The 16,147-nt window shown below is 41.3% G+C and overlaps 1 protein-coding gene across 1 annotated transcript in view; it reads right to left on the bottom strand.

Annotated features, from left to right (window-relative positions):
- Positions 1 to 16,147, bottom strand: part of polrmt (polymerase (RNA) mitochondrial (DNA directed)) — a 62,481-nt gene that overhangs the window by 25,670 nt on the left and 20,664 nt on the right. Inside the window, exons 9-15 of the mRNA XM_028588261.1 lie at positions 15,588 to 15,827; positions 13,433 to 14,218; positions 13,051 to 13,173; positions 6,854 to 6,976; positions 3,152 to 3,331; positions 1,997 to 2,083; positions 281 to 394 (exon numbers count right to left, since the gene is read on the bottom strand). Coding sequence (XP_028444062.1) covers positions 281 to 394; positions 1,997 to 2,083; positions 3,152 to 3,331; positions 6,854 to 6,976; positions 13,051 to 13,173; positions 13,433 to 14,218; positions 15,588 to 15,827 — 1,653 coding nt within the window. The remainder of the gene's footprint in view (positions 1 to 280; positions 395 to 1,996; positions 2,084 to 3,151; positions 3,332 to 6,853; positions 6,977 to 13,050; positions 13,174 to 13,432; positions 14,219 to 15,587; positions 15,828 to 16,147) is intronic.

The raw sequence follows: 16,147 nt of genomic DNA on the forward strand, positions 1-16,147 counted from the left end.
AATGATGTGTGTATCCACCCAGTGATTTGGATCTGCTCCAAGACTTATAGGGTTCTTTCTTATCCCATGCTACACCCTTCAACCAAGTTTCATGAAAATTGGGCCCATAGTTTTCCCGTTAGCCTGCTGACAGACAAACAAACCGACAAACCGAGCTGTGTATCATACAGTGTATGGAACTCTAAAGTAGCGCAGATGTGTGTGATAAATACAATTTATTACAAATTCACTAAGAGAGAATAGTAGAAAACCCCCAAACATGCCTTAGTATAAGACTTACCACTTGGTTGCGTGTGCGGTGGTAGGGCTGAATGATGGGTAAACCCAGGGGTGTCACCCACTCCACAGTGTGGCCAGACTTGGAGATGAGCCTGGCGCTCTCTGTCAGCCAATCCTGCAACACATGGATGCCAGCAGACGTAAATTGAGGGCAACACGCTGTATTGAGGAGCATACTCGGAAAATATTCAAAGCCCTTCACCAATCAAGAGTGTGAGTCTGCGTATTTGTTGTGCTTGTAAGTGTGTGTACGTGGACAAAAGAGCAATCAAGTTCAAATCAGTAAGTTTAGACAGTTGGGTGGGGGATTTAATAAATCAGGATACAAATATAAAGAATTTGGAACAACAAACAGAAAATAGGCACTTTCTCTCCACAGCGTCGACAAATGATCTATGCATTTAGGTCTGCTGTTCTACTTCCTGAAGCAGCAAACAGTTGCTGCAAACTCGCTGAGGAACACTTGAGAAGTTGTTGATTAACTCTAAATTAGGCTGTGTCTGGCACAGTTTACCTCCAAGAATAGAAGCCCAAACAACGTCCCACAGGTGCTTCCTCACATGTGCAGGCACACAGAGAGCTTTAGGAAAGATATATATGTCCTAGCAAGTCTAGGTAGCAGTCTGGCCCAAAGCTGCTCCATTCATCATCACCTCCCTTCTTATATGCCCAGGTACAATGAAACGAAGAAGAAGCATTACAACAAAGAAACGGGAGTGAGAGATTAGCTGATCAGGAGAGATTGACTGATCAATCAATAGATTGATAAGAGGCAGAGGTGGAGTGAAGGGTGGACAGATAGTGGGAGCACAGTTTGAAGAGAATGAGTAGCAGTGTTGACCGAATAAATGGGAAATGTACAGAGAACGTAGGCGAGGTCAGGGATGACAGCCTCCCGTATTAATCAGCTACCTCTCTCAAACTCGCCGCTGCGAAATACAAGAGGATGTGACCTATTTAAAAGCAGCAGGTGCACGCACGAATGCACGCACACGCACACCTCAGACTGGGCCATCCCCACACATTCCCCAAAGGACACACACACCAGCAGTGGGTGGCGTTTCTATTTGCTCGCCAGACTCCTCTTTGCCTGTGGAAATAATAAACAATCCCCCACCAGATGCGAGTCCTAAATCTATAAATGGAGTCTAGGTGATGAATGGGCGCCGTTGCCAGGGTAATTGTGAAGTAAACTAGTCATTCATAAAAAATAAAATATCATCCTGTATGGAGTAGGTCAGTAGTCAGATACTAGATACAGATACTTTTTTTTTTATTACAGAGACAATAGTGACTCTGAAGTTCTGTTATTCAAGTTATCTTACTAAGAGTTAGTTAGTTATGTTGGGTTTAAGACAAATTTCTTCCAAATTTCTTCTAAACCCAATTTCATATTAATTAATTACTGGCAACTGCATTTGTCTGTAGACACATTTAGCATGCTTGGCTGACCTGCTGTGCAATAAATAGGTTACACTCTCAATTAATTGGAATGAGTGCTAGTTGACCATTGTCTCTAATTTCCCCTGTTAAATGCATGCGTGGGCGTAGATTCAGGTAAAGATAGGAGGAGCGACTGTATTTTAGGACAATAGGTTTACTGAATGTCAGCACTGTTATGCAATTAGTAACACACGAGTGTGAGTTTATATTTTAGGTAATTTGTTGGATGAGAAAATGGTATGTATTGGACTTCATGTTGGTGCAATGAACCCACCTGGATCTCTCTGGTCCCTGTGAACATCTCCTTTAAGCCACTGAACACCATACGCACCAGGTAATGAGATGCATCCCATACATGCTCCTGGAAATACAACACATGATTACACTGGAGTATTCTTTCACACATTATGTTTTTGCTCCATTGCATTTCTCATTAAAACAAACTATATATTGTTTTGTCCATTTATTTAGTAATTAAATGCATAATGCAAATATAAGCAATACAATTTACAGCACTGAATGACGGTGTTATATTTCTTATATTATAACATTGATATGATCTCCTCCTCGGTTGAAACTGCCTCATCCCCCCCATTCTTCCTCCTGTAATCACTCACTATTACACTTCCCGCTAATTCCCTGTTTAAACAATTAGGGACATTATGCAGAAGTCATTTAGCACAATCCTCAGGCTGTGAGATGGTAGATACACTGATAGCAGGATCATGCCGATCCCATCTATACAGACAATGAGATTAACTTAAACTATTGTAAGGAACCTTACAGCTATTTCACAAATAAGCACTATAGAGCTGTAAGAAGATTAAATGCCTCCATTCTCCTGCCATGGTGTCATTTTCATAGGTGTGCCCATCAAAGAACCATTTAAGTCCAATGGAATCGAAGTGCAGTGGTTCTAAGCTAAAAATAGATTTGTAATGACTGCGCACAGGATATCAAATATACCCATTGTTGTATTACACACCTGACCTCCCTTATACAACCATGCAATATTGTTTTCTGCCGCAATAAGATAATACATAAATAAACTTGACTAAAAGAAAGTTTTAAAGCTCATGTTCTTGCTCCATGCAGCTCACCTGGAGACAGTGGGAGGTGGAACTCTGAATGTCAAAGCAACTGAAATCCCTTTGGGTGTACAAGCAAATGTGCTGAAATGATATGCAGTGTGTGATAAATGTCTTTATGCACATGCAGGAGACAATGGAGCAACAATATCCAAGGAGGATGGTCTGGGCACAATATGTGTGTAACAATATATAGCCTGAAAGGAAGACATAAGGGGAGCCCCATAAAGAGGAGATCCTATGCTAAAAGGCCACTCTATCATACCCTGCTGATGCAACACTCAAAAATAAAACAGCATATGCAGTGTGGGAGAAGCACCCATCCACTGCCACGACTGTACCTTGGGGAATTCCTCAATCTCCTTCAGTCTTTTCTCTATCTGGAGGCGTCCCCCGTAGCGCGTGACCCCGTACACCACAGTCATTACGGTCTGTTTGACCACCTTCCTGCTGATGAAGCCCTCCAGGACCTGGGCAATCTTCAAACCGCTCTTTGCATCCCGCACTCGGAACTCCTCCACCTGAAACACACGGACATGTCGAAGGTTCCCACAAAGATGTATAAATTACACGCATGCAAATGTCAAAACAGTCTCTGTTCAAAAAGGTGTCTTTTGGAGAATATCTGAATGCTTATCCACAAATCCACATACATATAATCAGAGTAGAAGTGATGAAAAACGTCCATCACAGTTTCCTCAAGCCCAAAGTGACAGCATCAAAAGTCTATTTTTGAGTGACCGACAGTCCGAAACACCAACATAAACATAAAAAATGACCCAACAAACAGTTGACAAATTTCATTTCTGGTGATCAACTAAGTGAGTAATCAACTAATAGTTTCAGCTCTACTAGAGTTAGTCCATAATGAAATGACTGTTACCACTGTTACTTAAAGCGTAGCTCTCGCCAAAATGCAACCTAGGGTCTTTTTGTGAATGTACCCGAGTCAAACTTTCATTTAAAAGCATATTTGGGACTGAAGCGCCACTTTTAAGATTTACCGTATTTTCGTTTTCGGTCAAATAACCTTTTGAATGGGAGTAATAGGGGCATTTTTATGCTAGCCTCAAAATAGCTATTTTTAAAACACTAGAAGGCTCAACACAACATGATACTTGGCTCCAAATATCACCAGGGGCTCTACACATGAACTCAAGCGTTGACAACATTGTTTGTGTACCCAGAGTTTACAAAAAAAAGAGGTTTTGAACAACTCACCGTAGCTCTTGTGGTTTCTGGCCGCTACCACCTCGGCAGTCAAAACGAGTCAATATCAAAACAAGTAGCCACAGATTTAGTATATCCCTTGTGCACCGGTGTAGTTAAAGGGGTGATAGAATGCAAAACTGATTTTACCTCGTCATAGTTGAATAATGACTAGGACATACATAGAACCTGTAAATCCCATTGACACTTCTTTCCTCTGCAAATCTCACAATTTGAAACTGCCTCTGAAAACGGGCAAATCTCAACGAGCCGCCTAGTTGACGTCAACTCGGCAGCTCCTCCTCATTTGGCTCTAGTCTCTCTCTTTGTCACGCCACAACATTTGCAAAGGCTACACAACTGACCGGAGATTAGTTAGTCTTCTGAATCTAAGTAGTGCAGATCTCAGAAATTGTATACATTGTTCATCTGCTATTTTACCATTCAATTCACTTCTGAGACTTTTTTATGCAAGAAATCAACTATGTAGAGGTCAAATATGGGCCGTTTTACAAAAATGTATGTCTAATTGCAAATTTTGTCCGACTGTGTGTCGGACTTCAGCAGACGGTGCTGCCTGTGTTGCTGCCTCGCCGCCTGGCCTGCCTTCCTTCACAGACCCCGACCTGCTGTGAGCTCGATTGAGCTCCGTCACGGCTGGCAGCCCACGGCACTTCATACCCGCGCAAAGTCACCGGTTTTTGGGTGAATGGACTACCAAACGCCACTGCCTGGACAATAAGTAATTGTAATGTGTTGAGTTATTTAAACAAACGATCGGTGAAATAAACGCCTGTAGCTGGATGTAGCTCTATCAAGGAGAGCTAGCTAGCCTCCTCTTAGAATTCCTCTGAAATTCACAAACATTTATAAAATTGAAATCATTGTTAGCTTTATAAGACCTTGGGGTAGAGGTTATATACGTGGCGTGATGAAATTCAAACTGTAAATATACTCTAATTATGCCGAAAATGAACCTAACTAGCCGCAATCTGCTGTGATATAAGTGCTGTGACAAAATTCAAACTGTAAATATATTATAGTTAAGCCGAAAGTGTAGCTAGCTAGTTGCAATATTTCCCCATTGTATTCAATGGGACATATAGCTAGCTAGCTGCTCCTCCTAACAAGACCCCTCAGTTCATAAAAATACCTTAAATTCAAATCGGACAAAACGGTTAGCTTTGTAAGACCTTGGGGTAGCTGTGATATAAGTGCCGTGACGAAATTCAAACTGTAAATATATTATAGTTATGCCGGCAGCCGGCCGCGGAGCCCTGTAGTGCAGTAATCCACAAAGGGCGACTTTGCCCTGGGTATGGAGCCCAGCAGGCTGCCGCTTTCTCGTCAGACTGTGTGGAGCTCCTAAAGTCCGACACGTCTTAACAAATTTGCAATTAGCAATAAATTTTTTGAAAAACGGCCCATATTTGAGCTTTATGTAGTTGATTTCTCGCATTAAAAAAGTCTCAAAAGGGAATTTGGTAACGAAACATTGCAGTGTCTGGAATATGAGATTCTGTCTGTAATGTGTGTGTATGGGGATTCGCTCAACCAATAAGCGAGCAGCTCATCTAAATATTCATGAGCATACCATATTTGGAAGAAAAGCTCTTGTTACAAATAGGGCCAAAACACAGGGATGCATAAGGGCCAATAAAATATCAACAAGGCCATTTTCAGCCCAACCAATGTTAAATACCCCATTAGGAGACCATAAGGGACAGTGTGAAATACCCTATATAATCATTCTATCACCCCTTTAAGGTGTAGAGCCCCTGGTGATACTTCATGCAAAGTATCATGTTGTGTCGAGCCTTCATAGTGTTTTAAAAATACCTGTTTTGAGGCTAGCATAAAAGTGCCCCTATTACTCCCATTCAAAAGGCCATTTGACCAAAAAAAAAAAAAATATGTTACATCTTAAAAGTGGCGCTTCCGTCCTAAATATGCTTTTAAACTAAAGTTTGACTCAGGTACATTCACAAAAAGACCCTAGGTTGCATTTTGGCGAGAGTTATGCTTTAATGCACAGCTTATCTTTGCGAGTTAGATTTTTTAGATAGTGTCCTGCAGTGAGCTGCACTCCACTTTCAGTCAGCGGCTCACTAATAGGCCTTGTTCACGGAAGACATGTTGACATGTCATAGTAGGAAAAGCACAGGTGTATTCAAAACCATTAGTGATGGCTGCATTCCACTTAGGAGAGGCCCTGGTATTGTGCACGCTGACTCACTGAAATAGCTTACTGGGACACTTGATGGAATTGAGCCATCGTTAAGGTTATCAATTTCAGCTGTGCTTGTCCTACTATGACAAGTTAAAATGTCTGCCGTGAAAAAGGTCCATAACTCCACAATGTACTTTTACAATTACAGCCCTTGATACAACCTGGGACAGACTTTCTCAGCACACTGATTCCTCCTGTACTGAAATGTCAGTACAATAATTAGCTTCAAATGGTTTCTGCTTAAAAATACACAGGTTCAAAGCGAGCTGAGTTCTTTAATAGCATTGTATGCACACTTGCCCTTTGAGCCTTTGGATATGGGAGTTGATTCTCACTGCACTTTAATGCTAGCTAGGCATTAGAAACTTAGTACTTTTAAAATGAAAGACTGAAAGCAAGAAACTTAAAGTATATTGTCAATGGCTTTTCTGTCACTCACTGTGGGATTTCATGAATCATCTGAATATTAACAGATGAGCAACTGCACTGTGCCTTGCAACTGAAATCAACCGCAGTTCAGTTATGTTGTGCAAATCCGAGCCAATGCAGTTCAATGAAAGGAAAAAAAACAATGCAAACCAAAAAGCAGCCCTGTGGTGCTGACCTGCTGTGCTACTCCGCTGTACACATCCTGGGGCACGTCACAGGGCATGAGGTTGACCGATGTGGCACCAATCACATCTCTGCCTAGAGCAGCGTAGTGTTGGAGACCATTACAGGAGCCGTCCTAGAGAAGATGTAGAGAAAAGCAGAGGAAAGATTAAAGCAGCAATGTGGAGGTGGAGGAGAGAACCCAGACAGAGAAGGAATTACAGGGATCGGCACAGATGGGGAGAGGTTACAGGTGAACGAAACTAACAGATGATTTCAACATTGTGAAAGTGAAAGAACAAAGAATCTGAAGAGAGGAAACAAGGGAGAAATGGCAATATGAAACACATGAGCATTGGCTCAAGAGATGAGAAAAAAGATTTGGTTGAGGCAGTTTATAGCAACATATTTCCATGTCCCGCAGCGCAAGCCACAAAGTGAAGTTTGCACTTAATGCAAGGCTATCAAACCATCTATTAGCATATTTAATTACATGCATCATTCAAAGCAACATCTGGACTGGATTTGGCATTAGACCAAGGAAAGTCACGAGGGGTGTACACAATTAACTGATGATCAATTATTCTTCATTCACACTTTCTTTTTTATTCTATTTTATTTAACAGTGCCTCAATTAAAAGTGAAATGCTTTAAGCTGTCCGCCAGACTGGGTTGTTAAAATGAGATTAGCTGTATCTGGGTACCGGCAACATCCCCATGTTCAGCTCTAAAAAAAAAAAAAAAAAAAAAAAGCCCAATAAAAATAGTGCAGTGAAGTTGGCCACATTCCTGCCAAGCTGTCAAATTGATCTTTTTTCCTTTTCATCAAAATGTGGCCTCTGACCTGAATATCTTTCTACTGCGTCTATACAGTTTTGATGCCTTCCAGTCGGGTTTTCAACCACACCACAGCGCTGAGACGGCTCTTGTTAAAGTCTTTAATGACATCCACTTAAACACAGATAGTGGCAAAACTTCAGTCTTAGTATTACTTGATCTCAGTGCTGAATTTGACACGGTCGACCATGACATATTACTAGACCGATTGGAAAACTGGGTTGGCCTTTCTGGCTCATTACTAATCTGGTTTGAATCCTACTTAAAGAATAGGGACTATTTGTGTCTATAGGTAATTATGCATCTAAGCATACAAATATGACGTGCAGAGTTCCCCAAGGCTCCGTTCTGGGGCCTCTTCTGTTTAACATCTACATGCTTCCACTGGCTCAGATTATGGAAAACAACAAAATAAGTTACCATTGTTATGCGGACGACACACACAATTTACATAACCTTATCGCCAGGGGACTATAGTCCAATACAAAAACTGACTAAGTGCATTGAACAAATTAACGACTGGATGTGCCAGAACTTTCTTAAATTAAATTAATTAAAAAGAAAAAACTGAGGTGGTTGTTTTTGGAGCAAAAGAGGAATGATTAAAAGTCAGCGCTCAGCTTCAAACGACAATGTTAAAAACAACAGACAAAGCCAGAAATCTTGGTGTAGTCTAGGGCTGCAACAACGAATCGATAAAATTTGATTACTAAAAAAGTTGGCAACGAATTTCATTATCGATTCGTTGTGTCGCGCAACTATTCAGTTACGGAGATAAAAAAAAATTGAGTTGAGCGCAAAGAGGAGCAGCGCGGAGCAGTGCAGCGCGAAAGAAAAGAAAAGAGCAGAGCGGGGGTAGAGGAAATACGGAGAGAGACCGGAGAGACCCGTAACGTTGTTCTGAAACACTCGGCGGAGGCAGAGAAATCAGTATGACCCAAGTCATCTAAGGTGTGGGAGCATTTCACACTAAATAATTCAAAAACGTGTTAATTGCAAGATAAGCAAAAGCGACACGGCATGGCACGGGCGCACCACGGTGATGAGTCAGCACCTAAAACGTAAACATGTTGGAGTCCTTGATGAGGAGGAAGGGAGTTCAACAGCAGGGTAAAGTCACTACACTATCCTACTTCTGTTCCGTTCTGAAGTGAGGAACGTACCGTCCCTCCAGTAGCTCTTCTGGTGCTGCCGTTTACTTGTTATCCATCTGACTAGCATGACAAGCTAGCGTTAGCTCGTTAATAACAGTAATAAAGCAGGGATGGTAGACTAAAGACACGGTTTTATTCACTCGCCTTTTTTGGCCCATTCATTTTTCAATCTGTTGTCATGTATATATTATGTGCTTTGTCCCATATCAGTTATTGTTGACAAATATATTAGTGTGTGGTGTATAAATTAACTTAACTTGCACTTACTACAATGATGGTAATAATTTAATGAATAAGTGTGTGTGTGTGTGTGTCTCTGCGTGTCTGTCTGTGTGTGTGTCTTGTCTGTATCTGCTATTTGGGTTACTTACCTTTACACAACTATTAACTAAAAGTATGTATGTATTGAGTTGATGTAAATTTTTTTTTTTTATCTGATTCATCGATTAATCGAAAAAATAAATCGACAGATTAATCGATTATTAAAATAATCGTTAGTTGCTGCCCTAGTGTAGTCATGGACTCAGACTGGAATTTCAACAGCCACATTAAGACACAAAGTCAGCCTATTATCACCTTAAGAATATATCAAGGGTTAAAGGACTTGTGTCTCAGTAGGATTTGGAAAAACTTGTTCATGCTTTTATCTTCAGTAGACTTGACTACTATAATGGTGTCTTTACAGGTCTCCCAAAAAAAAAAATCAAATCAGACGGCTGCAGCTGATTCAGAATGCTGCTGCTCGAGTCCTCACTAAGACCAAGAAAGTGGATCGCATCACTCCAGTTCTGAAGTCTTTACACTGGCTTCCTGTGACTCAAAGAATTGATTTCAAAATACTTTTGCTGGTTTATAAATCACTAGACCAGGGGTCTAGTGATCAATCAACTATATTTGTCCAAGGGCCAGAATTTTTTTCTGCAGACACTGTAAGGGCCAGATGCTCATAATATAAAAAAATAAATAGTACTGTATCCTAAGTAATATTTTATTACTATTATTTTTCTTTGGCATTTGTTTTGTGGGTTTATAAGTTTTTGGTTTTGCAGCGTTTTGCCTTTTGCGACGCATTTGCCCTTGTCGGCCACCGTACATATTACCTGTACTGCAGCAAACCACCAGGGGGCGATAGCGATATTTTAGGCTTCATATTTGTGAGGCTGTCAAGCTGTCCATCACTGACACATGCAGCTCATAGTTTGTGGAGAACACTAAAAGAAGAAAGGCCTTCTGAATATATTTGAATCAAAAATGGCACTCTCAAAGAGCCTTAAGCGGAAAGTTGATTCAGAGAAGCGTAGTTTTAACGAAGAATGGACTGATAAGTACGTATTCATAATGCCTACTTTTAGAAATGCTGTACCTGTGTGCCTCATTTGCAACAAAACTGTCGCGGTCGCTAAAGAGTACAATCTGAGGCGTCACCACAGCACAAAGCACGCAAGCTTCAAGGAGTCTTATCCTGAACAGTCGGAGGCCCGTCAGAGAAAAGTTGCTGCTTTGAAATCTCAGTACTCCCTTGCCAGCGGAATTATTAACCGAACTTCAACTGAGCAAGAGAGGGCAACAAGTGCGTCTCTGCAGGCTGCCTGGGTACTCTCCAGGCATAACAAGCCCTTTACTGATGCTGAGGTTTTTAAGGAGTGCATGCTGGCTGTTCTGGAGGAACTTGCCACTGACAAATCTACGGACAGGATAATTGCATCTGTCTGCTAAAACTGCTGTTCGCCGTGTCCATGTTTTGGCAGAGGATGTCCAGCAACTTGTAATTGATGAGATCAAAAAAGCCAGATACCTATCGCTGGCTATTGATGAGTCCACCGACAATACGGACATTTCCCAAATGTGCGTTTTCGTCAGATATTTTGATGGCAAAGATTTCAAAGAGGAGCTGCTGGCCTTGATTCCACTGGAGGGCCTGACCACTGGCGCTATTATCTTTGGTAAGCTGGAGGAACTATTTCAAATCGTCATTTTTGATTGAAGGCAGCTAGGCCTATGGCACAAGCTACTTTTCAGAAGGCGGTTTTTTTTTCATTTGATTTAAAAATAAATAAATATAGAAACATACTTTTTCCTCTTACTAGGCTATTCCTGAATTCAGTATTATTCTGGGGGCCGGATGGAAATCTCTGGCGGGCCGGATTTGGCCCGCGGGCCGCCAGTTGACATTCCCTGCACTAGACGTTTTAGGGCCAAAATAAATTTCTGATCTGCTACTACACTATGAACCACCCAGACCTCTCTGTGGGACAGGTCTGCTTGCTGTCCCCAGAGTCAGAACTAAACGATGGGAAGCAGCGTTCAGTTTTTATGCTCCTCATATCTGGAACAAACTCCCAGAAAACTCAGTTCTTTTAAATCAAGGCTGAAGACCTTTCTTTTTGATGTTGCCTTTCTTTAAATAATTGTTAATATCTTATACTGCACTGTAAATTTTCTCGTATTTTATCTGTTTTAATTTTTTTATCATTTTTAACTGCTCTTTAATGTTTTATGTAAAGCACTTTGAATTGCCCTGTTGCTGAAATGTGCTATACAAATAAAGCTGCCCTGCATATATGAGCCTTATGTTCATGCTGTAGTTGTGGCATGTGTGTTGTGTGGAGGAGCAGCAGGCTGTCAGTGTGCAGAAGTGACAATCAAGTTCTGTAACTTCAAATTAAAAGTTTCTCCTTTTGGCTATTTAGATCCTTTCCTTTATTTATTTATTCATTATTGTGAGTACACATTAATTAACATCAATTTGATGTAAGTGTGACAGACTTCAAAGCTGCACAGAGTGAAAACCTTGGAGGCATTGTCCTTTCAAAAGAGCTGCAACGAGAGGGAAGTGCTAAATACTTTTGGCCATACTGATTACACTGCATTTTATGTATATATTCTGTCCCAATGCTTTTTCTCGTCTTATTCTTTTAAATATGTGTAATGCCCTGAGTCAGGAAAATGATTGCCACTTGCATTTTTATTGGTGTGCTTTAATTGAATTTGCCATGACTATTTTCAATAATTTCTATTGTATATTTTATAAATCAATTAAAGTGTATAAAATATGCATTCCTAAAAGCAACACAAATGAGAGATGTTCTTAAGTGCAAAATAAAAGCTTCATTATAACAAGGCTATTAACAAAGGCCTGAGGAGCAGACAGTGTTGTATTACTCTGAAACATTATAAAAGCCTCAGATCACAAATCACTGGATTCCTGACATAAGCAGTGGTGGAATGTAACTAAGTACATTTACTCAATTACTGTACTTAAGTACAAATTTAAGATACTTGTACTTTACTTGAGTCTTTTCTTTTCATGCCACTTTCTACTTCACTACATTAATCTGAGAGTTACTTTACGAATTAAGATTTTTGCACACAATACATGTGTAGTTTATAAAATATGATGTTTTATTAAAAATTAAACTACCCAACAATATAACGGCCTACAAGTCCAGCTGAAATTATAAGACCATTAAACACAGAACAGTTTGGATCGTTGTTTTCAAAGTTTTTTTGGCATTAAGTACTTATACTTTTAATACTTCAGGTACATTTTCAATGCAGGACTTTTACTTGTAACAGGGTATTTCAACAGTGTGGTATTAGTACTTTTACTTAAGTAAAGGATCTGAATACTTCTTCCACCACTGGACATAAGGCTGCGCAGTTAGCGGGCTTCATAGTGTAGTAAATAAACATCCAACACTGGCAGTATTCTAGAGGATCTGTCTGTTGCCTTGGTTTGTATCCCAGTACAGAATAGCTGTGGTCTGGTTGGTAAGATTAGAGCTACAGATTTATGACAGATAACATAAAATGGCCCCAGATGGCTGGGGAGGTCTTGCCTTGTTAACTTTAATGTGCCCTCTAAAACAGCATTATAAAGCATGACTGAATTACACACCTTATTTTTAGTACCACGACGATGCACCACAGAAGGCCACAAGAAATCTCTCTTCCTGTCCGGCTATCACACTCTACAACTCATCTCCCTTATGTCGAGAGATGGGCTGTAGAGACACGAGGCTCAAGTCTCCATTTCCCCTCTGGTTTGTTCCGTTTCTCTCTCCCTCTATTGTTGTTATCTTACACTTTTATATTTGCACTTTTCCAACTTTGTATTGCAAAGTTTTATCATATCTTACATTTTTAGGAGATTGAGCATGTGTTTCAAATCGCTATGCAACTCTGTAAACAGATAAATAATTGTGTTGTTTTGCAGTACCTGGTGAACAGGAAAGTGAGAGATGAACTGTGTTGGATCGGGAGATCTCACAGCGTTGGCTAGCTCCATGCAGCAGGACAGAGCCTGCCAAGGCTCATCGGCATTCATCCACCACTTCTTACCCTGAGAAAGACAAAGACCATTATCTTGCATACATAAACACTTTGGGAAAAGCATTTTCACTTTTTCTTTGGACAGATACATATCAGATTTTGTCACTGCTTAAACTGACATATTCCAGAAATTTTAAAATAGCAGTTTTTGTATTTCTGCTAAATGTGAAAGTGTGAGAAGTTCTAACAAGAAATGCTATGTGGAACTTTGAATGTATGGTTGGACTAAAGTATCAATGAACAGCAAAGAGCATTAAAGACCAACTGACATTGAGAGGGTTGTCCGCAGAGTCCAGTACGTCCTCCATGATAGTGTTGGCGTACTCCAGGCGTCCGTCTAGTGAGCTCCTCTTCTTCAGTCCTGTCAGATTGACTAAGTGGATCTTTAGCCAGTCCAGTCCCTTCGGACCGAGGGGCTTCCCCTCTGCAAACACAAGCACAGCCCGTGTGACATCACTTCCTAGGTGATTAAAGTACGGAGGACAGGGGTAGGTACGTCCCCGGAAGTCCATGTTGTGAGGGAACCAGAAGATCTCATCCCGCATGTGGTTGGCGATGGAGAGTTTATACAGAGCGTCCATACGCAGGCTGTGCATCTCACTGCATTTCTTTTTGGCATTAATCACCTCCCGCTTCATGTGGGCTTTCTCAGAAGCGGTATAAGTGGGATCTTGGGCGTTGAAGTGAGGTATTTTGGGGGCCTCTGACAGAGGAGGAGGGATGTCTAGCTTATCACTACCCCGATCATTGAAGATAGAGATAATAATATCCAACAAGGGTTTGTTGATTCTCCAGGCACAGTTGCCCAGCTGGTTGAGAGAGTCCAGGACAGCATGGAGGTCCTGGCATTTCTCCAACAACACATCGTGTTGTGTGGCCCCTTCCACTGTGCGCATCAGCTTGGTCGGAGTCAACAGGTAGGCTCCAAACTTGACGGACGTCCAGGGCACAGGAGGGCACTGCATTGGCATCACATAGGAGTCAAAGGTCAACTTGGTCTCCATGGCCTCCTGCTGCATCTGAGTCAGGATGGGGTGGGGTTTGATGAAGCCGACCTGGAGGGTGAAACATCAGAGGAAATCCAATCAGAAGCAGAAGTGAGCAGACACAAACATGCGTTTGAATGTAATTTTCGTAAAGAATTTCCAGTGGATGAGATACATATTCTGTTTCATAGCAGTTTAAATCATAACGGACAAGAAGAACAATGAAAAAAAACTCTTCACGGAGTAATGAAACTCAAACAACCAGGCTAAAAACTGATCAGATCACTGACATTCACAAAAGAATGTATGACGATAAGAAACTGTAGCTCCCTAAACCTCCCTCTTTTCTTTTATTTAATTATATGAAACCCCTGACAGGAAGTCAGGGTGGCCATGGCTTTGAGGTGACCTTTTGATATTGTGACCTAGTTCTAACTTACATGTAGGACTGGACATGAATACCATCATGAGAAAAAGATGCAGTAACCTGACAGAAAAATAATACACCTCCGCCTTGCCTGCAGGAGTCAGACTGTCATGCTGTGCTGTAAAAATCGTTAGGATGCTCCCCTGATGGGCTAACCTCTGAAGACCGAAAAAAAGGGGAGGGGGGAGAATAAGAGAAAAGTAAGAAGAGGGAGAAAGAGAGAGATAGGGGGGACAAAACCTCACAACAAACTTCTGCAACACTGTCAAAGTGCATCAAGTCCAAAAGTCCCCCCCTCTCTCTCTCTCTCTCTCTCTCTGCTCACCCTCCTGCAGGGTGCCCTAGCAGTAAATCAGCAAGCCAATTAAGGGGACACTAAAAAAGGGATTAGCCCGGAACCTATTCATCTAACTCGACTGTTCCTCCTGCCAATTTACACAAGGGGGGAATGGTCTTATAATTCTCACTCTTTGGAGCTTCACATTAGGTAGGCAGCACGAGGCAATAGGCTTCCGAGGGACAGATGGTCTTCTTGTCCAAAGTGAAGGTCAAGTGTTTTCAGGTATTTCCTCCGTTTCGGCTCCACTGTGGTTCTTTCCATATGAATGAAAATGTTAACTTTACTGTGACTGTGCCTGGAAAATCTTTTAATCCGACTAATTGTGTGTCGTTTTCAGAAAGTCACAATGAATATGACCATTTGATTCGACTGATGGAATGTGCTCGTGATGAACGGCTCATTGGGTTTTATTTTTTTAAACCTTTTGAATATTTTGCTCAATGGTAATTTCCCAGGAAATCCCTTTAAATATAATCCTTGACCATTTTTCCACATAAATCTCAGATGAAAGGATTTTCTTTTTGGTCTGGGCTAATGCTCAGGGATCCTGTTACCAGGTTTCCGAAGCCCTTTCTATTTGGCAAGACCACTTTAGTACAAATCGCTACCAACTCCAGGTTAGCGGACTCCTTTGACACCCCCTGTGAGAAAGGCCTGCACATCCACTGTACCTGCCGCGTGCTACGAAAGGTGTACATGTGGTAGAGGATGGGGATGAGCTTCCTGTCGAAAGCCGGGTTCAGGATGTCGCTGTTAATTTTGAGGTTCTTGACCATCATATCCACCATGTAGGTGCCCAGCTCCAGGGTTACTATGTATGGCCAGTGGGTCTCTCCTCCTTGCAGCGTGGGCCCCGTACTCTGGTCAGTCTCCAGCTTACACCAATGCTCCCTGGGAAGGATGTCATACTCCTGGAAGGAGAGAAGAATGGAATTGGGTTGTTTTCATTTAGTGATGATGGGAGTCGTCACTCATCTCAATGAGCTACAGTGTTTGGAAGGCATGTCGACATGCATGAGAGAACCAAAGATCTCAGTTTTGATATTCAGATCTAAAAAGATTTTGTCAAAACAGGCACTGTTGTTTCTGCGATGTAATCAAAAAGATAGCTTTCATGTTTTAAGAAAATTTGATAAATTCTGTGAAAGCTTGATGTATTAAAAAACTAAATGTCAACCAAAAACAAGAACCCCCCAGCTAGGGAGCCTTCAAGAAAGGAAATGATCCAAAA

Source organism: Perca flavescens, chromosome 9 (genome assembly GCF_004354835.1).
Source record: "Perca flavescens isolate YP-PL-M2 chromosome 9, PFLA_1.0, whole genome shotgun sequence".
NCBI lineage: Eukaryota > Metazoa > Chordata > Actinopteri > Perciformes > Percidae > Perca > Perca flavescens.